The sequence below is a fragment of the Onychostruthus taczanowskii genome, unplaced genomic scaffold, assembly GCF_017590055.1.
Source record: "Onychostruthus taczanowskii isolate IOZ18803 unplaced genomic scaffold, ASM1759005v1 scaffold68, whole genome shotgun sequence".
Lineage (NCBI taxonomy): Eukaryota > Metazoa > Chordata > Aves > Passeriformes > Passeridae > Onychostruthus > Onychostruthus taczanowskii.
In genome coordinates this window covers 1,361,401-1,383,623 of record NW_024504566.1, presented here as the reverse complement: position 1 = coordinate 1,383,623, position 22,223 = coordinate 1,361,401, and the positions used below count along the sequence as shown (strand labels likewise).

Below are 22,223 nucleotides of genomic sequence, written 5' to 3'. Positions count from 1 at the left end.
AGGGAAGGCAGTGGATGTAGTTTTCCTGGATTTTAGTAAGGCTTTTGATACTGTCCCTCACGGTATCCTTCCTTCTGGACAAGTTCTCCAGCACTCTATGGAATCAGTAGGTTCAGAGTGCATTGGGTGAAGGCTGAAGGCTTGTAGTGAACAGGGCTGCGTCTGGCTGGTGACTGTCATTAGCAGTACTCCTCAGGGCTCAGTCCTAAGGACAGCTCTCTTCCACATATTCAGCAATGATCTGGATGCAGGAGTCAAATGCACCATTAGCAAAGCTGCTGAAGATACCAAACTGGGAAATGCTGTTGACTCTCTTGAGGACAGGAGCAGCCCTGCAGACAGAGATCTGAGGGGGATGGCTGCCAGCAGGATCAACGTGAGTCGGCCAGGTGTCAGCTGTGAGTCAGCTGCCCGGCAGCCAAGAGGGCAAACCCCATCCTGGGTGATCAAACACAGCATCAGCACCAGCTGGGCAAAAGGGGTGACTGTCCCACTCTATTCAGCTTTGGAGCAGCCTCACTGGGAGTGCTGTGTGCAGTTCTGGGCTCCACAGCTTAAGAAGGATGTGAAGAGGAGGGCAACAAAGCTGGTGAAAGGGCTCAAGTGAATGTCCTGTGAGGGGGGCAAGGACTCTGGGCTTACCAGATCTGGAGAAAAGGACACTGAGTGGTGACGTCATTGCTGTATACAGCTTTCCCAGGATGGGAAGGGGAGAGGGAGGGGTTACTCTCTCTCCCTGAAATCCAGTCAGAGGGTACACAGGAGTGGTTCGAAGTTGCACTAGGAGAGGCTAAGACTGGACATTAGGAAGCATTTCTTTACTAAGATGGTGTTTAAACAATGGAACAGGCTTCCTGTAGAGGTCATCAATGCCCCAAGCCTGTCAGTGTTCAAGAGGCATTTGGACAATGCTCTTGAAAACACACTTTATTTTTTGGCCAGCACTGAAGTGGGTCAGGCAGCTGGACTAGATAATTATTATTCGTACCCCTTTCAACTGAAGTAGTCTCTCCTATTCACATCATAGATTTGAGATAGATTATGAGATTTCAGTGTTTTCAAATTATTTTTAATATTCACTGGAAGGTAAATTGTGAGAGCAATATGTATTACCTCCAAGAAGAATTTAATTATTGATACTACCCATAGCGAAGAAGATGAATGAGCAAATACATTTTACTAAATTATTTTGATTGACAGGAAGGCACATTTTAAAGTAAACAACACTGGATTTTACATTTTGGATTTTATGCTGTTTGTTAAAACTTCAAAGCAATTTTTCAGCTGGAACTCTTTTAACAGCATTACAGTTAGCAGTTTTAAAATTGTCATGCAACAGCTTATATCTCCACAATACGTAGCTAAAATTTTACTTTGCTACCTCAGTGCTAATTCACCATAATCACTGTTGCTCTATATTCTCAAATTTTTCATTTACTAATAAAAATGGAACTCTGTCTGTAGGAAGAGACCTAGTGGTAAGTATTTTTACTACACTGCCAGAGCTTCTAAAACCTATGCCTCTCTCTGTGACAGCAGCACATAGACCTGTCCACCAGTCAGAACAGCATCAAAATGGAATGGGAGGGAGAAATGCCTGGGAACATACACACCCAAGCACAACAAAGGTAATTGAAGCTGTGTATTTTGAAAGGTGTTGAAAAGGACCGCAATCAAATCTCTTGTCTTATTCACAATTATTTTTTACAGATTATTACTGTATTTTTTTTGGGAAGAACCAAGAACAAACCTTATACATTTCTTCTTCAGCAACACTAACATGAAGAGACACACAAAACAAGGAAAAAAGTTATGTACTCCTTTGCACTTGAGCACTGTTGTCAGTGAAACTACCTTTACCATTTATTGGCATAGGGAAAATCTGTTCCCTAGATAACCGATGACCCAGTTACATTTCTCATTGTCAGCAACGTGGGTAATGATGGCAAACAGATAAAACATTTCAAATAAGTCACATCTGTATAATTCACAAAGATCACAGAAATGGAGAAACAGATTAACATGATGTAATATTTTATTATTGTTGTTAATGTGTGCATCTGTCTCTACCCACTAGTTTATGTTGAATGCAGAAAGATCAAACAAGGGTAGGAGAAATCAAGTGGGAAAAGCAAAACGATTATCCAAATAAAAAAATCAGCAGAATACTTCCAGGTAAATTGGAAGGATACTTCCAGGATCATGCCTGCCAACAATAAAGATATTGAGATCTTATGTGAAAAACAAAAGGAGACTATGATCAATTTAACAGTCACTGCTGGAACGAAGAGTGAAAATGCTGTTTGCAATGCAAGGCCACAGAGTTTTCACACTAGAAAACAAGCCTCATAGTTTCATACTTGTGTTCTCCAGCTTCAGGAGAGCCTGGAATAACGGTATTCACCTGAGCAGTGAAGCAGCACAGGTATAGGACTGATTTAAGATGGTTTGGGAAAAGCTTAATGTCCCCCTTTGGTAAACAGCAAATAACTACCACAAAAAGTGATTTAACATGACTGAAAACTTATTTTGTCAATAAATATTAGAAGTGGCCTTTATATGTGTCAAAATAGCAGGATCACTCAGATCATCAGTTACTTAGTCCAGGGATTGCTCCTGTCACAAGCCCAACATCTTTCGGAAAAGTGAGACTTGATTCCGTTCATAACAAAGTGTACACTTACAAAATTACTACTACAAAACATAAATGTAAGTAAATATAACACAATATAAACTAACCATGATCAAATAGGGGCCAATCAAAATCTGAACATTAAGGCTGTAATAAACAACACCATTTCAATTAGGTTCAAAGAGCACACTTCATTACTCTAAAACTTGAAATGAGCAGACGTAGAAACAGCTTCAAACTAATTACTATAAAAAATAATTTCATCCAGTAACTAATCTGAAGTTTATCCCTATTTCATACTTTCCTTGAAATCAGCTTGCAGTAGTGAAATACTAGTTTTTGATTGACCCATCCAGAAAAGTACACTAAACTCTTATTAGGAAAGCAGAAATTCTAAGCATAACCAGACACATTGGACAGGTAAGGACAAACTATATTTAAGAGAAGAGAAAATGGATACACAACCATCATTAAATTCAATAAACCAAAAGTAGTTAACAGATAAGCAAAGACATAATATGCAGAGATGAGCAAGGACAATCTGCAGATAATTAGCTCCCAAAAATGTATTACAAATTAATTTTATGCAAAGAAATGACAATATGCAAAAATGACAATGCAAATAAGGCATTATCTGACTTCCATTTCATGGTTCACTTCTGCCACCAAGACCGACAACTGCCATCATACTGTCTACAACAATAACTTTCTGTTACACACGGTTTAACATCTTCTGCTCCTCCTTCTACAGTTACCATTTTTTTCCAAGACACCTGCCTAAAAAACAGGCTGCCTTACTGGCTGCCAGCAACCTCCAAAGCCACCTTCTGTGTGCTGTTACTCCATTCTGGATTCACAAGATTCATATGCATAGGAGAAATGCGAATTCACATTTTAGATTCCCAACTTAGAACAATTACTGCAGGTAAGGGTCTACAATTTATAGTATTTGTAGCTCCCTTTGACAGATTAAACTTAATATACGTGTAATTTTTCTCCCTATCAGTCAATTTGAGAGCAACTAAATTACAAGGATTCATTCCATTTTTCCTGATATCTCTCAGATTTCTTACCTTCTCACCCCAAAGTTTAAGTCTCATAGTACAATTCTTGCTGACTTTGTGCAGTAGTTCAGGATAAAAAACTTTATTCATACACAATTGACAGTTAATGTGTTGGTAATAACTCTATTTTAAAATGTTTAACTTCCGGTGTACAGACAAAACCAAGTATCACCCCACGACAAGATGCAAAAGACAACAAATAACATTTAAAGGAGATGGAAACTCTAACTGATAAATCTAATTTTTTTAACCCAAAATCTCAGCCTACAGTAGGCAAAAGTCTGTCTTGGCCAACTGAAGGAAGCCCTTTAGCTAGACAGGACTCTGGCAAGCAGGCAGGTCAAAGTAGGCAAGTACAGCTTGCAAGTACCTACAGCTCTCCTTGCAATTTTTTTTTTTCCCCAAGGAACAGCCTATACATTACTGAAAATGCAGCTGAGCATGAAAGGCCACACATTTTGCAAAGAAACTCCAGTATCATTCCCAATTACCCACCAACAATCTAACGTAATTACACAGTATACTCTTGTGATAAACTATGATAAACTCAGGGTGTCTTAAATATGGTTTGATCTATACATATACTTACTGAATTACAAAAGTCATATAGAAATACACCTACTTTTGCCAGTTATCATCAAAACAGTTCATGTTTTCAATGAGATTAAAATAAAACTATACTGCTCAGTGTTTAATCATTGTGGGTCAAAATTTAAAGACAAGTTTACCAATAAAAGCCTTCCACAATGCACATCTCAGGACTTGAAAGCAAGCTAGCTTAAGCAAAAAATGCAATCCACCCTTTGGGAAGAAAAATACTCAGTGAAGAAAAAGACTCCATGTGCCTGTGGTCCTGCTTTTTTGGAAGAAAAAACAAGTCTTACTTAGGACTAGTTGCTGTCAGTTCAGCTGACACAGTCCAAGAGTAGTCTGTGAGGCAAATCAAAGCAAAGTTAGGTAGAGACAAAGGGGACAGTTTCTTCAAAAGCGTGTTCTTAATCAGAATGCTAAGGTAGGTTCACTCAAGCAGTTCGTTCACACACACTCAACAGATATGTAAAAAATGGCCTTTATCATTATGAACTCCAATACTTGTAAGCTACCCATAATTTCTGAAAAAAATCTCATCATTCTAAAACAAGTGAGCCTTCTGTGATCCTCCCTTTGGGAAGGCTTGTGTTAAAATACTGAATTTCCCATGCAATTCAGTATACACTGATACCCCAGTAATTCTAAAATGATTATCAGGAGAGCTGGAACCTGAAAACTGGCATTCAACATTCTCTGCATTAGCTATGTCAAAGAAACATTGTGCAAGTCTACACAATAATCACTATTCTCTCTTAAAAGCTATTTATCCTTATTTTTAAATCTTGCATTTTTAGACTGCAAGATTTTTAAATAAAGCTAATAGAATGGGTCACTAAAGTTGAATGTGAGTATGAAGTATTGTTACAGGATGCATTAATTTCTGTCTTTTGACCTACCTATTTCATGACATTAATATTTGTACCTTCATTAGAAAATTTTTCAAAAACTCATATACTTTTGCTAGGGCAAATCACAAATTATCTTACATGGATTTCTACTTTGACATAATACAGAAACTATTATTTATTTGTAGCTCCATTGATTAAGCTGCACACCTGTCAAAATGCTTAGATTCAGGGAGAAAAAAATCAGCCAGAACTAGTTTCTACAGCAGTGACTTTCTTCTTATGATCTTTTTATAAATTTAGATAATCTAACTCAAATTCTCTGAGCAGTCAAATTAGCAAAATCTGACTTTCCCTAACTCTGTACTCCACAATTCCTATACAGTACTCAACAAAGGACAGCACAAATCTCTGCCTTCCCTTCTAAGGCCCTAACAACAGTACCAATTTTGTTACTCAGCTGCCTGGTTTTATGGCACTACCTATTTTTGAAATGCTTAACATTTTGTCAGATTTTTCAGAAACTGGGTGAAAGATTAAACAGATATTGGTACAAACACACACAGAGAAAACAAGCTTTCATGTCTTAGGAAGTTACAGAAAAAATTAAATGCAGTAGGGCTTTCCAGCACTGAAGAAACACCTACAACCAAGTTCATGTTGCCATTCATATATTGTCTTCCTGACTCAGCCAGCACATATACAGAATCTGTTGATTTGGAGCTCACTTAAGCTCAGAAAAAAGCTCACTGATACTGCAGTCAAATTTAATTAACCAAAAATATATCCACTGTTGGTATTGGCAGTTCTTTTAGACATTTTTTAAAATTCACTAGTGATTCTTCTCAACAACGAATTAGAGTTGTTTAAATCCATACAATGTGGTATATTAAAAAATCTAGTTTGGTAAGAATTTGCCTTTTTTCTGTTCACATTAAATAATGTATACCATAGAAGCAAGCATACATATCAATTTACCATTTACCACCTAATGAAATCTACATAAGCAAATAAATGTATTTTTACAATAAACAGAAATCCCAACTGAATGGGGCTTTAAAATTTTAGATGAAAAATAACATACAAATGATTTAACTTTGTGAGACAATTACCACAAAAAGCAGTATTTAGCATTTACAATTCTATTCTTGATAGCTATTACTACCACATTGATTCCTCATATGAGGGTCAATGCACTTCAAAAAAATCCTCTAGAAAATAAACCACAGCAACCACTTTTTGTCTGGGGGGGAAAAAAAAAAACCCAACAAATGAACGCTGTATCTGACATCACAGTTGTGGGAGGCCAGACCTGTGCTTTGATTATATAGCCACATTACCTGCACATTAGGAATAAATTATCCTCTTATTACAGGCAGACAGCTTGTTTGGATAATTGAGACAGGTGGAGGCAGCAGCTATAGTTAAATCTCCCTCCATTTTTAACTATATGGACACTCAATAGCAATTAATCAGCAAGTTATTTCTCATCAATGGAATCATTTCAGTGATTTAAATGTTAATCTGAATCTAATTTTAATTGCAGCACAACCATGATTATGAAGCTACTAAAATACAGAAATTACAGACTCAAAAAAAGAGAAATCATGTTAGTCACTTGGTGTAGTGGTTATACAAAATCAGAGCACTAATGAGAAAGATTTACACAAAGATCCTTTGAGGTGAATCCTGATGCTCTTCTCCACAGCAAATTAACTTATGACTTGGAGAATAAACCTGGAAATTTGACTCTAAGCATCTCGAAGGTCTACTTTTTCAAGTCTGTTGGTTTTTAAAGGGCTGTCCAGCAACTTAAATTGCCCTGATTGATAATTACTGTAACTATTTCACACAGCAATCAGCTGTGCATATTATAAAGGAACAACAATGTATTGTGGAAATGTGGAAGTAAACAGATGACATCTGCATATTTCTTAGAAATTTCTTCTTGAAGTTTTGGTTGGTTTTGTTTCAAAAGTGATCTTCAAGGTGTCTAAAATTTATATAAAATCCAATGGAAACTCTACAGCACATGATGAATAAAAGGCACAATAAAAAGAGTTAATTGTTATATGTGACATCGGGTTTGATTCTTTCTAATTTGATTCTTTATCATGTGGCACAAATTCCATCGCCTTAATAAAAATCAACACTTTACTAACTAACCTTATCTTCCTTCCCCATCCCAGCCCCCAGGATGACCATTTAATTTAACAAGGTTTCTTCACATAATCGCAAACTGCTGGCCTTTCACTTAAGAGGAAAGGAAAAATACACATTCTCTACTACAGTTTTGTAAATTATCAAGCACTGATCTATCATAGAAACTGGGCTTTGAAACAGCCCTGAACTACTAGTAGGATTACAGAAAACTCACAACAAGCCAACTCCTCCAACACACAAAAACACACACGAACTTCGACTAATTTTGAAACAGACCATCATCTCTTTTTCAAATAATGTTAGTCTTTTCCCTTATATGAAAACAAATTCCTTCTGGCTTTAAGGATATGCAAACTATGTATACCTGCTTGTTGCAGCAAATCAAAGTACCAAATCTGACACGATTCCACTGGAATTTTCTTGTTATACATTTTATATTTGGCTAGCTAGTTGTTTATTTTATAGCGTGCTGCTTGGAGAATCCAGATGCTAACACTGCTGACTTGTGGCCTCCCAGCTAAGAAGCCAGAAGATCCAAAAGTATCATACTACAACATATCAGCCTCCAGTTCTTCAGCAGGTATGGCTTCCAAGTTTCCCAGTACTAGTACTGCTAACCAGGCAAGCTGCCAGGAAGATTTGAGTTACACACAGAGTTTGTTTACGGAAAGCAGAAATTGAGATGCAGGAGAAGAAAACCACAAAAAAACAACGAAACAAAAATATCCCACCCTCCCAACTTTCAACATTTAAATATCTTATGTGAAACCGAGCTACTTTGAATATTTATCTGTGTTAATCATCAAAACCCACTGTATACATACTAGCCATTTCACCAGGTGCATCTGAATTTGATATAGACTTTTTTCTCCTGGGACTGCACTATGCTGAATATTTAATGTTTTCTATCATTAAATGTTTACTGCATTTTCCCCCCCTTTTTTCTCCATTTTGATCCATTTCAATATATACTTTTTTATATGCAGTGTAGTAGCTTGTTCCTGAATATTTACTATAAAAAATGGACTGAATATTCTATTTGCATTCCTTCAAAGGTAGAAGAGAAAAAGAAAAAAAAAAAAAAAAGAAGAGATTCTGGATGTGCTGTGCACACTATTTTCACTTTTACAAAACTTTTCTTGGCAGACAGGGAAAATAAATACCTAGTCCAGGAAAATGAGCGAAATTGTGAAGCAGCTAGATTAAAAGGCAGTACATTTCAACATATGCATATAACTGAAGGTCAAACACAAAATAACTTCAAAGTGCAGTAATACTCCAGAAAAATATTGCTTCTAGTATCTTATTTTCATTACAAAATGATAATTACATTTCACGAGAGATTTATACCTATAAAGGCTTCACTTATTAATTCATGTACATCAATGACAGCTACTTTAAAGCTCCATTTGCAACAGGTCATCTGAAGACATCACAAAACAACTTAAAACTGAATAAAAAATGCATTTACAATTGTTACTGTGACACTTCAAGTGGAAAATGTTCCCCCACTACTTGATAATCATTATACACACTATTAAAAATTAGCACTAGATGTATTTTATTACATTAAGGTTTTGTTTTACAATACTTTTAATACTTTGAAGAGTACAATTCCCCTTATTCAAGTTATAAATATTTTTAAACCATATAATACTGTTTTTACCCAAACCTGCAATTTTTTTGGCAGCTCTATTAAATTTTATTTTGTTCCACATCAACATTGAAATCAACATGGTAATTTAAAAAATAATATTTTAATTAAAGTAGTTATGTATGCACATTTCCAATAAACTAAGCTGCCTTTCAGATTGCAGTCTTCTGAAGCAGAAAACTAACCTTCACATGTGCCTAACAGTAAAAATCGAACCAAATACTTGCAAATGCTGTTAAGAGCATCTATCTTATATTTCAACTTTTATTTAAAAAGGCAAACAAACAAAAAAGGCATAAAAATATTTCCCTAAATGGATATGATCACCTGATTTTTGTCCCTACTTCCATCTCACTGAAAATGAAAGCACTGAATAGAGTGTATGACTGAGTATAGCCCATCAGAACAAATTACAAGTGGACTGAATTTTTCTTTGAAGTTATTCCTTCCTTTCACAAATAACAGACTTTAGAATATAAAGTAATTTAAAGAGCAAGCAATATCACAGATTTTTCACTTATTTGTTTGAAATTTTGTTGGTATTTTAGACCAAAATTACATAGAATTACCAAATGGCTACAACTAAACAAGAACATATGTTGGGATTACTGAGATTTAGTCAACTAAAACTTTAAAAATCACAATTTACTCCTCCACTAACAATATTCTATGTACAGTATAAAGAAAGTGGCAAAAGAGAATTTCAAAAAAAGCCTAAAAGCAAATGACAACAACCAAATAACTTACCCGCAAGGCTTCGATCACAAGGTCTCGTGCTTCTAGTTCTCCTTCCATGACACTCAAAAGCATTCGCAGTTCTGGCTTGCTCAGGTTATCCACATCAAACTCTCCTGTCTGTAAGAAACAAAACACTGATGAGCACACTGACTACAATAGTTACTGTAATTTTGAAACACAGATGTGTCAGCATTCATCTACAGTTGTTAAAAGTTGGTATTTTTATTTGTACTATATAAAGTAAAAATTAATAGCAGATAGTCTGATTATTTTAAGTGAAGAAATTAAAGCCCTCACATATTACATTGTTTCAAATTGTTGCAAGGGATCAGTCCTGCAATGTCTTGTGAATGACAAAGGTGAAATGGCAAAGCGGCTAACTTTGTGACTTTGTTCCCTTGTGCAGCTTCACAGAGGCTGAAACAATTGAACAGATGTGAAACAGCACTACAGAGAGGAAGGCAAGAGAGGGGAAAAGGATCTCAACCACCTAAGGCACCTGTGCAAACAGCTACCAAATTACCATCACACACTGGGCTGAATGTGAACTTCTGAAAGACAATCTGTGAAAAGACATGAAGTCTTATGTGCATGCTTTATTTGCAGTCTCATTTGTTTGGCTGGAGGGAACAGTTCAGGTTTAAGAGGCACTAACATTCTTTGCAGCAGTGTCTTTCCACTCCACAGTTACTAAGAACGGTGTAGGTCTGACTGCCACCCTGAGCAAGACAGGAGAATGAGTTTATGCTGATGAATAAAACCATTGAGCACATACTCAGCATATACTGCGAATATCAGCATGGTCTCAGTAAAACCAAATTCACCTCACAAACTGCTACAGTTCTGCAACAATGTCAACAGGCACATGGTAAAATGGATAAATGGATCACTAATGTATTTGAATTTTCCAGAGGTTTCGGACAAGGTTCTGTATCCAATATTATGCAAAAAGTCCTATCCAAATGTATAGGAATAAAAGACATTTCATGGATAGGAAACAAACGTCATGGGTAACAACTCTCCAAGATGGAAACAGGTAAGCAGGGGGCACCTCTGGGACCAGCCTTATTCAAGTTCTTCATCAATAACCTGGAAAAAGGATAGAGAAGTGGCAGAGACAGCTGTTTCATGTGAAAGCTGGCACATAATTCTTCACTTACAGGTGAACAAACTCCTTTTACTGCTATATAAACCCCCCCCTGGTTAACCCACATCTCAAGTACTGCATAAAGTCTTCATCTAAAAAGTGAAGAATTGGCTAACTAAAAGAATGAAGAGAAAAGGAGTAACTACTATATGAGAAAACACTACAAAGATGGAAGTCTTGATTTTGGAGGTGTGGTGAGGAAAATGTTATAATATTCACAAAATCACAAAGGTAGATAAAATTAATACAAATCTGTTTTTCAACATCCACAATGCTAACACAACTAGGCACTTAATGAATTTAGAAGGGGATTACTTTCAGGGAGAGAAAAAAAAATATTCCATGTGCTGGATTCAGCTGCCCAGATTGGATTTTCAATATGTTATTATTCCCTGTAAGGTACACTAGACTCTTAGCTATGATGTAGATGTGTTTACTAGAAAGCCCTGCAAACACTCAGCTATCTTCAGCATAAAGTAATCTGTTGCCAAATTAGGTGAGCCATGTATGTGGGACATACTGTATTTCCCCCAAAGCACATACAATCTTAACGTTCAGCTACTCAGGAACTTCAGTAGAGAAAAATCCAATAAAGATTAAGGCAAGTACCATTTCTACTTTTTCAAAGCTAGAGGATGGCAGAACAGTTGTTCTTCCCTCAGGCTAGAAGGCCATAGATCTGAAATACCCAAAAGCTGGATCTGTGTTAGTATTACTGTGTTACACTTTTACTTTGCAGTTAAAACACACAGAGGTGCACAAATGGCTAGTGAGAACTGTGTGCCAGAGCTTTAGCTATTTACAAGCAATGTATGTTGGCTTGAGTTTCCTCATTTAGGTGAGTAACACAGATCAACCTCCCTGCACAAGCAGGGCCATCCCAGAGCACCCGGCACAGGATTATGTCCAGACAGATCCTGAATATCTCCAGTGAGGGAGACTCTACAACCCCTCTGGGCAACCTGTTCCAGTGTTGTCACTAGCACAGTAAGGAAGTTCTTCCTCATATTCAGGTGCAACTTCGTGTGCAGCAGGTTCTGCCCGTTGCCTCTCCTACAACCGCTCAGTACCACTCAGCACAGCCAGGGCTCTTGGCACCCTCCCTTCAGACACTGATAAACATGGATTAGGTCCCCTCTCAGCCGTCTCTTCTGAAGGCTGAAAAATTCCCTCAGTTTGTCCTTATAAGAAATGGTCCAGTCACCCTATTTCTATTAAGCATAACTGTTTTGAAGATGGGGCCATCCATTCTAACCAGAACTTTAGCCTGAACAACAGTTATCTTCTATTTTTGCTGCCTGAGTCAACTATTCCTGCAATCCGAAAAATAGCTCTTACTCTCCATACTAATGAATCAAGTACAACTTGATTTCTCTGAAACAACTGGTTTCTCTGAAGGCTTTTTTTCCAATATATGCTGCAGCAGCCTCTCACAGGGCTCCTCACAATTCCATATAATGCTCACTGACCTAAGGACACATATAAAATGAAAAGTCACTAAACTTATACAGCTCCTCATGTAATCTAGTGTCAGTAGAGTAGATTTTACCTTACTGGCTGCAGCAGTTTTCACACTTGGCACTTCTAATTACTAAATTGAATTCAGTCAGATACAAGAACCACATATCCACCATCCTTCTGTGAACCGCTTCACAAAACCTAGTACTTCAAGGATAGGAATTGGTATCTTCATACAACTTCTTTTATACTGGAGAATAAAGTCTCCATTTTTCAGATGGAAAATTAATGCAGAGATATTTTTTTCTAAAAATAGAAAGCAAGCAATAGAGGGGCATCCACAAAAGTACAGTACACATATAAAGGCAGATCTTTGTCAAAAGACTGTCCATCACAGGTGAAACACCTAATATCTGCATCTAATATCTCAGTCGCTCCTGAGACATAAGTGAAAACATTCTTAACAAACCAGAGACAGTCTTCAACATATTGTGATACAGTGATGAGATTTTTAACTAAGCATCTGATTAAGCAATTACACAAATTTTGTTCAAGTGTATACCTTGAACTAGAATATAAGAAAAGACAGCAAAAACTAGCAGTTAAGTGTGCTCTCTGGTAATTGATGGTTAGATATAAATAAACATAAAGAAACTTTAACAAAAAGACATTCCAACAAGATATTAAAATTATTTTTTATATTTTTGATTTTAAAAACATGAAATAAGAACTAGCAAAACCACTTCACATCTAAACAACTCTAGAATATGAGGCTAAAAATCCATTTACCCAAGCATCTTGTCCTCAAAAGCAGCCAATAAGGGATGCCTTGAAATCAAGACCAGAACAAAACAAGCCCATAATGATACTTCCCAGAAATACTCTCTCAACCCCTAGCAATTTTCAGCTTGTTCACCTTCTGAGCCAGAAATTGTAATTTTGCATATAGCAGCCCTCAGCTGACATATCTGTTGTGAATCTGCCCCCTTGCTCTTTGAATCTTTATGTAATTTTGGCATCCACAGCATTCCACAGCACAACTACACATTTTGTGTAGAACCACCACCTTTATTGTCAGTTACTTCTGTCTGATGCCTTCTCATTTTGAAGTATGAAACTGTCCACAATCAACCAGAAGAGACACATACAGAGAAAAATGCTTTTTAGGGTGAAAGAGAATACCATGATTTTTCTGGTCTTGTTTATCAGTAATTTTATGCTCACTGAGGCTTTTTGTTCTCCCAACTTTATTTGACAAATTCTGAAATTGGAATGACTACTTTTTTCCAGTACTTTAGTGTCATCTTCAACTTGTTCACTACGGATAAGCAAAATCGAATCCATTCACACAGGATAAGAGGGTGTGTGGCAGTCACTGAAGATGCTACCATGTCTTCTCCCCATACAAATCTCTGAATCAGCACTCACGGAGCTGCAACATACCCCAGCTGGACCAAAATACATGGTTTAAACATCTGAAATATTCTCAAACATGGTTGTAAAAATGTCTTAAAGACTTGAACAGATAAAGCATGCGATGAAATAAAACTATCCTCCCTCTTAAACACTCAGTGCCATCTTCTGGGGATCAAGATGTTAGTCACGGCAGGCTTGCTCCAAGTTCTTATTCAGATGCAGCACTGTTAGGCCAAGTCATAGAAAAAACTGCTGGTTAGATCTAGAAAAATAATCTTCCTAACATCTTCCAGTGAAGCACTAAGTCTTAGATCTCAAGAAAATAGAGACTGCTTTAGTAGCTCGTGGCTTACGTGTCACCTGGGGTTTTGCTACAATACTTGTGGCAGAGTGCCAGGTTGTAAAACTTTAACCATCAACTTAACAACTATGTAACCAAGCCAGCCATTGTATTGGTTTTATAACAGAGATATGGGAATATGTTGCCCTAGAAGATATTCTGTATATACAACCAAAATACAAGAGAACTTTTTCCTCTACCTCTTTCAGATTTCAAAATGTTTGTTTTATTTGGTCTATAAGAATAAAGTACCTGAAAAACACTACTTCAGTTCTCTCTGTCTCCAAACTGCACATTATTCTTCCAGATCAGTTTTGTAAGGGCTGTATGTTGCCTGGCAGCAAGTGCACCAACAATGGAGCAAACTGCTAATTAGCTAAAACTCATCCAACTACCTGCATGTGCATTACAAAAACCATACAGGCAAAATGACAACAACATTGCTAAAGAACAAAATAAGCTCTGACAAGCCAAAAGGAAGAAAAATCCATCAAGTTCTGAACAAGAGAAGGACTACTCAGAACAGCAGTGATCAAACTGGAAAGGCATTTTCCAGCCTCCATTGCATTTGGAAAAGATAGAAAGAAGATTAAATTTGAAGGTCACCATGAGGCACGGAAAAGAATGGAGTCTTTCCCACGTGCAAAGCAATGTAGAGTAGAAATGATAAAAGTCTTTACAGTTAAATGCATCACACCACTCTCTCAAAAAAAACCAAAAACCAAACCAAACAAAACAAAAACCACCAAAGCCCCACAAACACCAAAAAACAAAACAAAACAAAACAACCCCAAAATTGTGAGAGATTGGTAGTGCTAATAGTTTGGTTTTGCTGACATGGCCCAGTGGATGGTACTGGCAACCTCAGGAACTAAAAGTGCTGTTCATTCTGCTATCGCAGCAACTGTTACAAACTCTGCTGCCTTCAGCAGAAGCTGGAAGAGACAGGTAAAGTGTAAAAGCCACAACTTAGTACTTTCCCTAAACATAAGACAGGCAAAAAACAAATCAGCTCTGAATTAATCACAAATGACCATAGGAAACAAGCTCCTTCTTGCTCAGAAAGCTTTTTAAAAGATGGAGCTGGGTAATAATCCAGGACTTGGGGAAGAAACCTGAGGAGCATAACTGAGGGCTGGAAGGGCAGGACTGAGGTGGGGAGAAGTATAAAAATAGTGTACAAGAAAACACACAGGGAAAAGCTGTCAAAAGTATAAAAAAAAAAAAGTATTTTCAGAAGGGAAGGGAAAGGTACATATCTACATTTATTACATTTTTAAACTTGAGTTCTCATCAATACACAGCAGAATCCTTTTGAGGATTCACATAGCAGAGTTCCCAGATAAGGTTCTAAAAATTAAAAAGGTTTGCTACTACTTATTAGGCCACACAAAATAAACTTCTACTATATATAGAAGATATACATATATATGATGGCCCCACATCTGCCAGACCGGTGAAACAACTGCACCAGAGAAACACAACCATGGCTTGTATGTTTTACAACACCAAGTATGTTTCCCAGGTACAACTCATCAAGTAAAAATATCTATTTTCACTAATTCTCTTTAGTTTCCTATAGAGAACTACTTATTATGATTTGAAATGTCCCAGGAATGAGAGACAGCTTTTCTGGGACAGGCAGATTTGATACAGAACTTAGGGGAATCATCCATGCCAACTGGACTAGTAGCAGAGGTCCAGCTGGGATGCCCCAGGGTATCACACATGGGCCACAAAGGTGAAAACCTAAAGGTGTGAGTTGTCTGTATGTATGCAAGTGAGGTACCTAATGGTACCAGCTACGCAAGCCAGGTACCTGATGTCCCTTTATTTTCAATGGAGTAGAATCAGTCCAGTAAAACAAACAAAAAAGCTATTCAGCTAACCACCAGCAGAACTATTTGCCCATGGCTCCACTGACTGTAATGGGATATTAAATATTGTGCATACACATAGACTAAATTTAAGTGTTTTGAACCCAATTCACACCTTTACCCAAACCTTCAAAAGCCAGCTGCCTAAGTCACTTCACTCAAAACCAGTGAAGTTCACAAACCTGTTTCTAAAACAGGTTATTCCTTCTAGCCACTTACTTCACTCCACCAACTATAAAAGGAAGTGGGTATGTGGTTAAATGAATCATAGCCCTTTTCTAATAAAGAAAACTGCAAACAGAGAGACTGTTAAAAGAAGTGGTTATAATATCCACATAGTATTCATGAGTACTTCAGGGAAAACCACAGTTTATTGCTTTGCCTATGGAAGGCTTGTTCTTTAGTCTGAAACTAGGGTAAGAATCTGTAACCCCCTGCTTCACCAGAAATTATCTGATGCAAAAATACATGTCCATTTCCCACCACATCCAAGATGAACCTCAGAAGATATAACCTTTAGGAAATTTTCTTAGTAACAGAAACAGGTATGAATGCAGACAAATATCTTTCAAGGAAAAGCAATGTCATTGAATTTGCTCCCCAACTAATATGGAATTTTTTTTCTGAAGAGAATATCATTTGATGTTAACATTCAAGACTCACAAAATTTCATAGTCATACCTAAGGGATCATGAGGGTACTGTATATGAATTTAATTATAATATCCATTAGCTCAATGACTTTTATTAGATTGTTCACCACAAGAAGCTACCCACTTATTCTGCCCTCCTCAAGCACACCTCCCCAGCTTTCTGGGTTTATCAGAAGGTTTTCTTTAAACGGTGTGGGGGAGGTTTTGGTTAGCTATTGTGGGCTTTCTTGGCTTCAGCCAACAGCAAAACTTTTAACAGTTTCAGCAATAACCACAAATATACCTCAGAGCTGGGAAATTTTTTTTGGAAACAACAACAAAAATATCTCAAACATCCAGCCCCCAACCCCTACAAAATTACTAGGGACACTGACCTTTATACATACCCAGATATTGTCACAGCTGTTAAAACATTCCTGCAATCTATTAAAAGCCACAAAGATACTTCATCATTTTTTAGTTCAGTGCAAGTTACGCTTCTATAAAGACTGAGACCCACAAATGTTCTATAATAATGTTTAAATTCTTAGATTTAATGGGCAATTTCTGTTCAGCAAGTTGCTTTCAAGTAAGTCACTTGTAAGGCAATTAGTAAATGATTAAATACAGATATAGGTACACACTGTTGAAGCTCTATCTGTTTTCCAGAATTTTACACCTTACTTTGTGCTATGAGAGAACCAAAACACAATGCCCAAGAAAGCTTTAACTCGTGTATGACTTGTACATACCAGTACATCGTCCCTAAGCCTACTTGGCAGCTTCTGGTTTATATGTTCAAGGATTATACAGGTGTTTTAAATCAATTGTTCCTTTTCTTGGGTAGAAGTAGGTGCACAACCAGACTGCAAAGTGCTGTCCCAATTTCCATCTCTATTCCTATCTTGGTATATCCCCTTTGAGGCCAAAACAATGCTTTCACAAATGAAGTTAAAGCAGTTGGGAAAACAACAGCACTTACTGCATCCATCAGCTTTACACCTCCCATGTCACTTTCACACATCTGGCTCAGAATTTTCACCTCTGCACTTCACCTCTAATGACAGACAGTGTGACAGTCCACACTTGGAAGAGAAAGGAACATTTACAAAGTGGACTGCATTCAGTGGCTTTCTTTTCTCATCCACAAACATCTTCACAACACAGGCAGAGAAGATGTGCTGCAGGTTGTGGAGCAGAAGGCATAGAAAAGGCAGTGCTGTAGTTTGGAGAAGGGGGAGGAGAGGAAGAAAGGAGGTTTGAAGTATCACTGCAAGATGGATCGAGACCAATCTCTCACCGCAGAGAAGCAGAACTACAACAGACAGAACTGTGCTGTCTCTGCATGTCACCTACAGGCTGAAACACAATGGCATCACGCATCTGACTAGAAGACAATAACTCCTCTGAATGATAATGCAACACTGAAACTTGTAATCAGATGAAAACAGGGTTGCTAATGGTCCTTTTGTAAGTGACCATTTTCTAGGATGTAATCTCTTGGAAGAGATACAGTCTTTGCTGTCCAAGGCTATGGTCTCATTTTTTACTCCTTGCAGTAGTTTTCAGATAAGAATCTTTCCAACTGATCTAAGTCAGCCTATATAATTTATATGATCAAGCCATAATTTAACATTTCACTATATTGACCAGAATGGCAGTTCTACTAATATTCTTACAGATCTATAAATACTGAATACACCAAGCTAGGCATAAAATACCTCACAATGTCACCACAAAGTATCATGGAATTTCTCTCAGTTTATACTTTTTTAAAATGTTGACAGTTTTTAATGTAGTGTAACTTTTTTGTACTGTTACATGACCCAAGCAACCCAGAGTGATCCTCTGGGGTATGCCCCCATTCTCAGTGCAATTTTGTAGCAACATCCTTACTCACTCTAGTGGAGTCAAGATTCCACTCTATCAACATCCACTACATGTACAGCTTTCCAGACAGCAGAAGGTACTGTCTTTGAGGAGAAAATAACATTTATGCTTTTGATTATTGGTCAAGCAAAATCAAAACCAAAAATTTTACCCAATAATTTCAACAGACTTCATGTTTGATATAACAGGCTTTGTTAAATCTACACCGAAGCTAAAGTGTGTGACAAGCCAACCCTCTCTGCACAGCAGGCTGATGTTCAATGTATCAACAAAAAGACTGTCAAATTGGATTATTTCTTGCTATTATATAGTCATTATTGGTAGACATTAGGCAGATGGAAGTAATTCAAAGATGTTTTAAAACACACACATATGTTTTCTCTCAATTCCAGTCCAAGTTGCATCAACACAATTTCAGTGACTTCAGTGCAATCATGCTGAGCAGGTATGAAAAAGGACCAGAACCACTCCCCTGCCATTTTTGCCTGTCATCCTTACCACCATAAAAATAACAGTATTTTGTGGGAAATAAGTGATGGGCTCACCAAATGCTGTGCTTTATCCTAGGAAACTCAGAATAACAAGACTGTCAGCTTTGCTCCTAAATGTAACACAGTATAGAACAGTCTCGGCTTTTCCAGTCAAACTCCCTGGTGAATATAAAGCACTTCCCTCCCCTTTCTACAGTGCTTCTAAGAACAGCAGAAAAACTCTTTATTTTCCAGTGATGTTATTTATAGTGTATCAAGACACAAGAACAGTATTTAGTATCTAGATACCCTATTGTACTGTCCTGTGTCACACACCTTCTGCTTACAGCATAAAACTTACACATCAACACATTACTAATACAAATACTGTTTCTTCAGAAAAAGCTCAGAAAAGCTCACAGCTTTTTACAGCACCATTTGTGCAATCAGAATTCTGAGAACTAAAAGAAAAAAAAAATAGAACAAAACTAAAAGCCAAAAAACTGTACCGAAAACAATATTTTGTTATAAGTTGAAGTTTAGTGTGACTTATAAAATAGTCATCTGAATGATTATGGTCATCCAAAAAGTAAGCCAGATGATCCAATTCATAATTCTGTATCTCTAGTTTAAAGACAGAAAATAAAAGCTATTCATACTAACCCTTCAAAATAATTATTTAGGTTTTATAAAAGCATTTTAAAAAATCATTGCACAGAGGTTTTCTTTTTATTTTTGCTGTACAAGAGAAAATTAATCAACAATAAAATGTTTGTACTGGTAAGGAAAAAAAAACATAAAAGGAAAATTAATGACTGAAGGCAAATTAAAAAGGAAAGCAATAATTTTAAAATATTTTGTTATTTCTCAAGTATAGCTATTATTTTTGTTAGGGAGAAACACACAGTTTACATCCTAGCATCTCTTCACTTTTAAAAACATATTTTAAAATGAGTGTGCAGTGGAGAACTAGCCCTCCTACCTTTCACAATGAGAACACCAAATTGCATGAATGGCTTATACTCCATTGCCTAACAATGCAATATTGAAGTGCTACTTGATTACAGGCTACTTGTTTGATATTTTAAAACTGAAAATTAAGGCAGTATAAATATCAATATACTAAAATATTTAGTACAAATAATTTTGATGAAAATCTGGGCTTTAAAGTATTTAAGCTTGTTTTTAGTAATTCTTACCTTAATTTTATCGTTATATCGTTGTTTTAATAGACAGTGATGTTATAAATATGCACTGCATAAGGTTTGTTTTTTTAAAGGAAAACTGAATTTCCACAACACTGCAGATTTTGAGACACACAAGGACAATTACGTACAGTTGGACCAAGGTTTCAGATAACTAGTGCATGTTTGGAAGTAAACGAGATAATAACAAATAAAATTTCAGAGAAACTAGTGCCCCTAGCTTCGGGAGTCATCGCCTTCAGGAACGATCCCAACCAGAACGGGCGGCACCGCGGTTTTACTGCCGTGAACTTCGCATGTGGCTACGAGGCCGAGCAGCTCCAGCCTGACTCTGGACCTGCGGCTGTCGGCCAGCCGAGCACCTAGGGCTGGCTCGCCCGGGAAGTCCCCAGACAGGCTGGACCACGCCAGGTCTGGGATGCAGCGGGAGAGGGAGAGCCGCCGGGCTGCCAGAGGTCTGCCAGAGCAGGGGCGAGGAGCCGCGGCCCAGCAGAGGCGCAGCCCGCCCGAGAAGACGAGCCTTGCAGCCTTGCCTGGGGGCGTGTGGAGCCGGAGAGAGGAGCCCAGCGCCGGCCCAGGGGAGCGCAGCCTCCCCCTGACACCGCTTTAACCATCGGCTGGCACCGCACAGCATCCCTCCGTCTCCCTCCCAGCCGCCTCACCCACCCGCAGAGAGGACACGCCGGCAGGGAGGGCGTTCTGCTCGGCTTTTGAGGATATTTTAAGCGGGGAGCCAGATCCTGCCCCTGGGAGACAAGACGTCTCCACACACCGGGCGCTCGGGACGGGGGAAAAGGACGTTGCCTCTGCGCCGAAAACGCCTCACGAGAGGCAGGCGAAAGCCAAGCGCCTTGCGGGCCCGGCAAAGGATTAAAGAGCAACATTTCCCCCCGCCCCGGTCTGACAGGTCCCGCCGCCCCAGCCGCTGTCAGCACCTCAGCCGGCCCGGAGAGCCGGAGCGCAGCCCCCTCGCTGTGCGAGGCAGCGGGAAAAGGGCGGTGGGTGCGGGAGAGGCGAGATGGGGAGCGGAGCCCCCCTCCATGCCCCTCACCGGCGGCGCACGCCGTTCCCCGAGCCGGAGCAGCGGGAAGGAACAATGGGGGCGAGAACCCACCGCCCCCGCTGAGGGAAGAGGGAGAGCCGCAGGGAGGGAGACCCCGCGCCTCTCCCTGTTCTTGCCCGGGGCGGGACGGTGCCCGGCCGCGGGGGGTCCCACAGCGAACCCGTCCCACCCCGGGGGACAAGGAGGGCGGAGGGACGGAGCGGCGGAGGAAGGTCTCCAGGCACCGCTTCGTCCCAACCCTACGGGGAAACCCTCCTCGCCGCGGTTGGAACGCACCCCCCTCTCCCGCCAGGCCGATTACCGCTGCCGTGGCCGCCGAGTCCTCCCGCCCGCCGGAGCCCGGCTCGCCGATCGCTCCCTCCGTCGCCATCTTCCCGCTGTATCGGCTCCGGCGCGGAGCGCGGTACGGAGCCGAGTGGCGGAGCCGCCGCCGCCAGGCGCTTAACCCGCTCCCCGCCGGCAGCGATCCCGCCGGGAACGAGGGCGCTTAACCCCTGCGGCGCCGCGCAGGTGGGGCTGCCGAGCCGAGCCGAGCCGCCCCCTGCGCCGGCAGAGGCGAGCGACTCCCGCCGCCGGGCGCTCGGGCTTCCCCACCCACCCGCTCCCCGTCCTCCATACGGCGGCCCGGAGACAGGCGGAGGGGGGAGCGGGACCTCGCCGCGGGCGGCCGGCGAGCAATGGTGGCTGAGGGGAGTGTCCCCGCTACCGCGCTACCCGGGCCCCACGCACGCATCGCTCTCCTCCCTATCCACCCCCGTGGTGTAGCAGCAGGAGAAGGAAAGAAAAGGCTGTGGATGGGACGAAAAAATAGGGAGTTGCAGTGGGTTGGCTTACCTGATCCGTGAGACCTTTAAACCAACTGAAGTCTTTGAGGGAAGGGCAACTGTGTCTCTTCCTTTCTGGGGGTGCTGACTGAAGGAGTCACCTCTCCCTCCCTCTCCCTTGTGGAGAGGTTTGGGGGAACATTCTGCTGCCAGCAATGCTTGACTGGCTTCTTTTCAAGGCATGTTTTCAGACCTTGTGTGAAGGTGGACACTCA

The 22,223-nt window shown here is 39.5% G+C and overlaps 1 protein-coding gene across 1 annotated transcript in view; it reads right to left on the bottom strand.

Moving 5' to 3' along the window:
* CTTNBP2 (cortactin binding protein 2) overlaps nt 1-21,872 on the bottom strand; it is a 77,508-nt gene extending 55,636 nt beyond the window's left edge. The window contains exons 1-2 of the mRNA XM_041421020.1: nt 21,486-21,872; nt 9,697-9,804 (exon numbers count right to left, since the gene is read on the bottom strand). Of these exons, the coding sequence (XP_041276954.1) occupies nt 9,697-9,804; nt 21,486-21,554 (177 nt within the window). The 5' untranslated portion in view covers nt 21,555-21,872. The remainder of the gene's footprint in view (nt 1-9,696; nt 9,805-21,485) is intronic.
* Between the last annotated feature and the right edge of the window lie 351 nt (nt 21,873-22,223).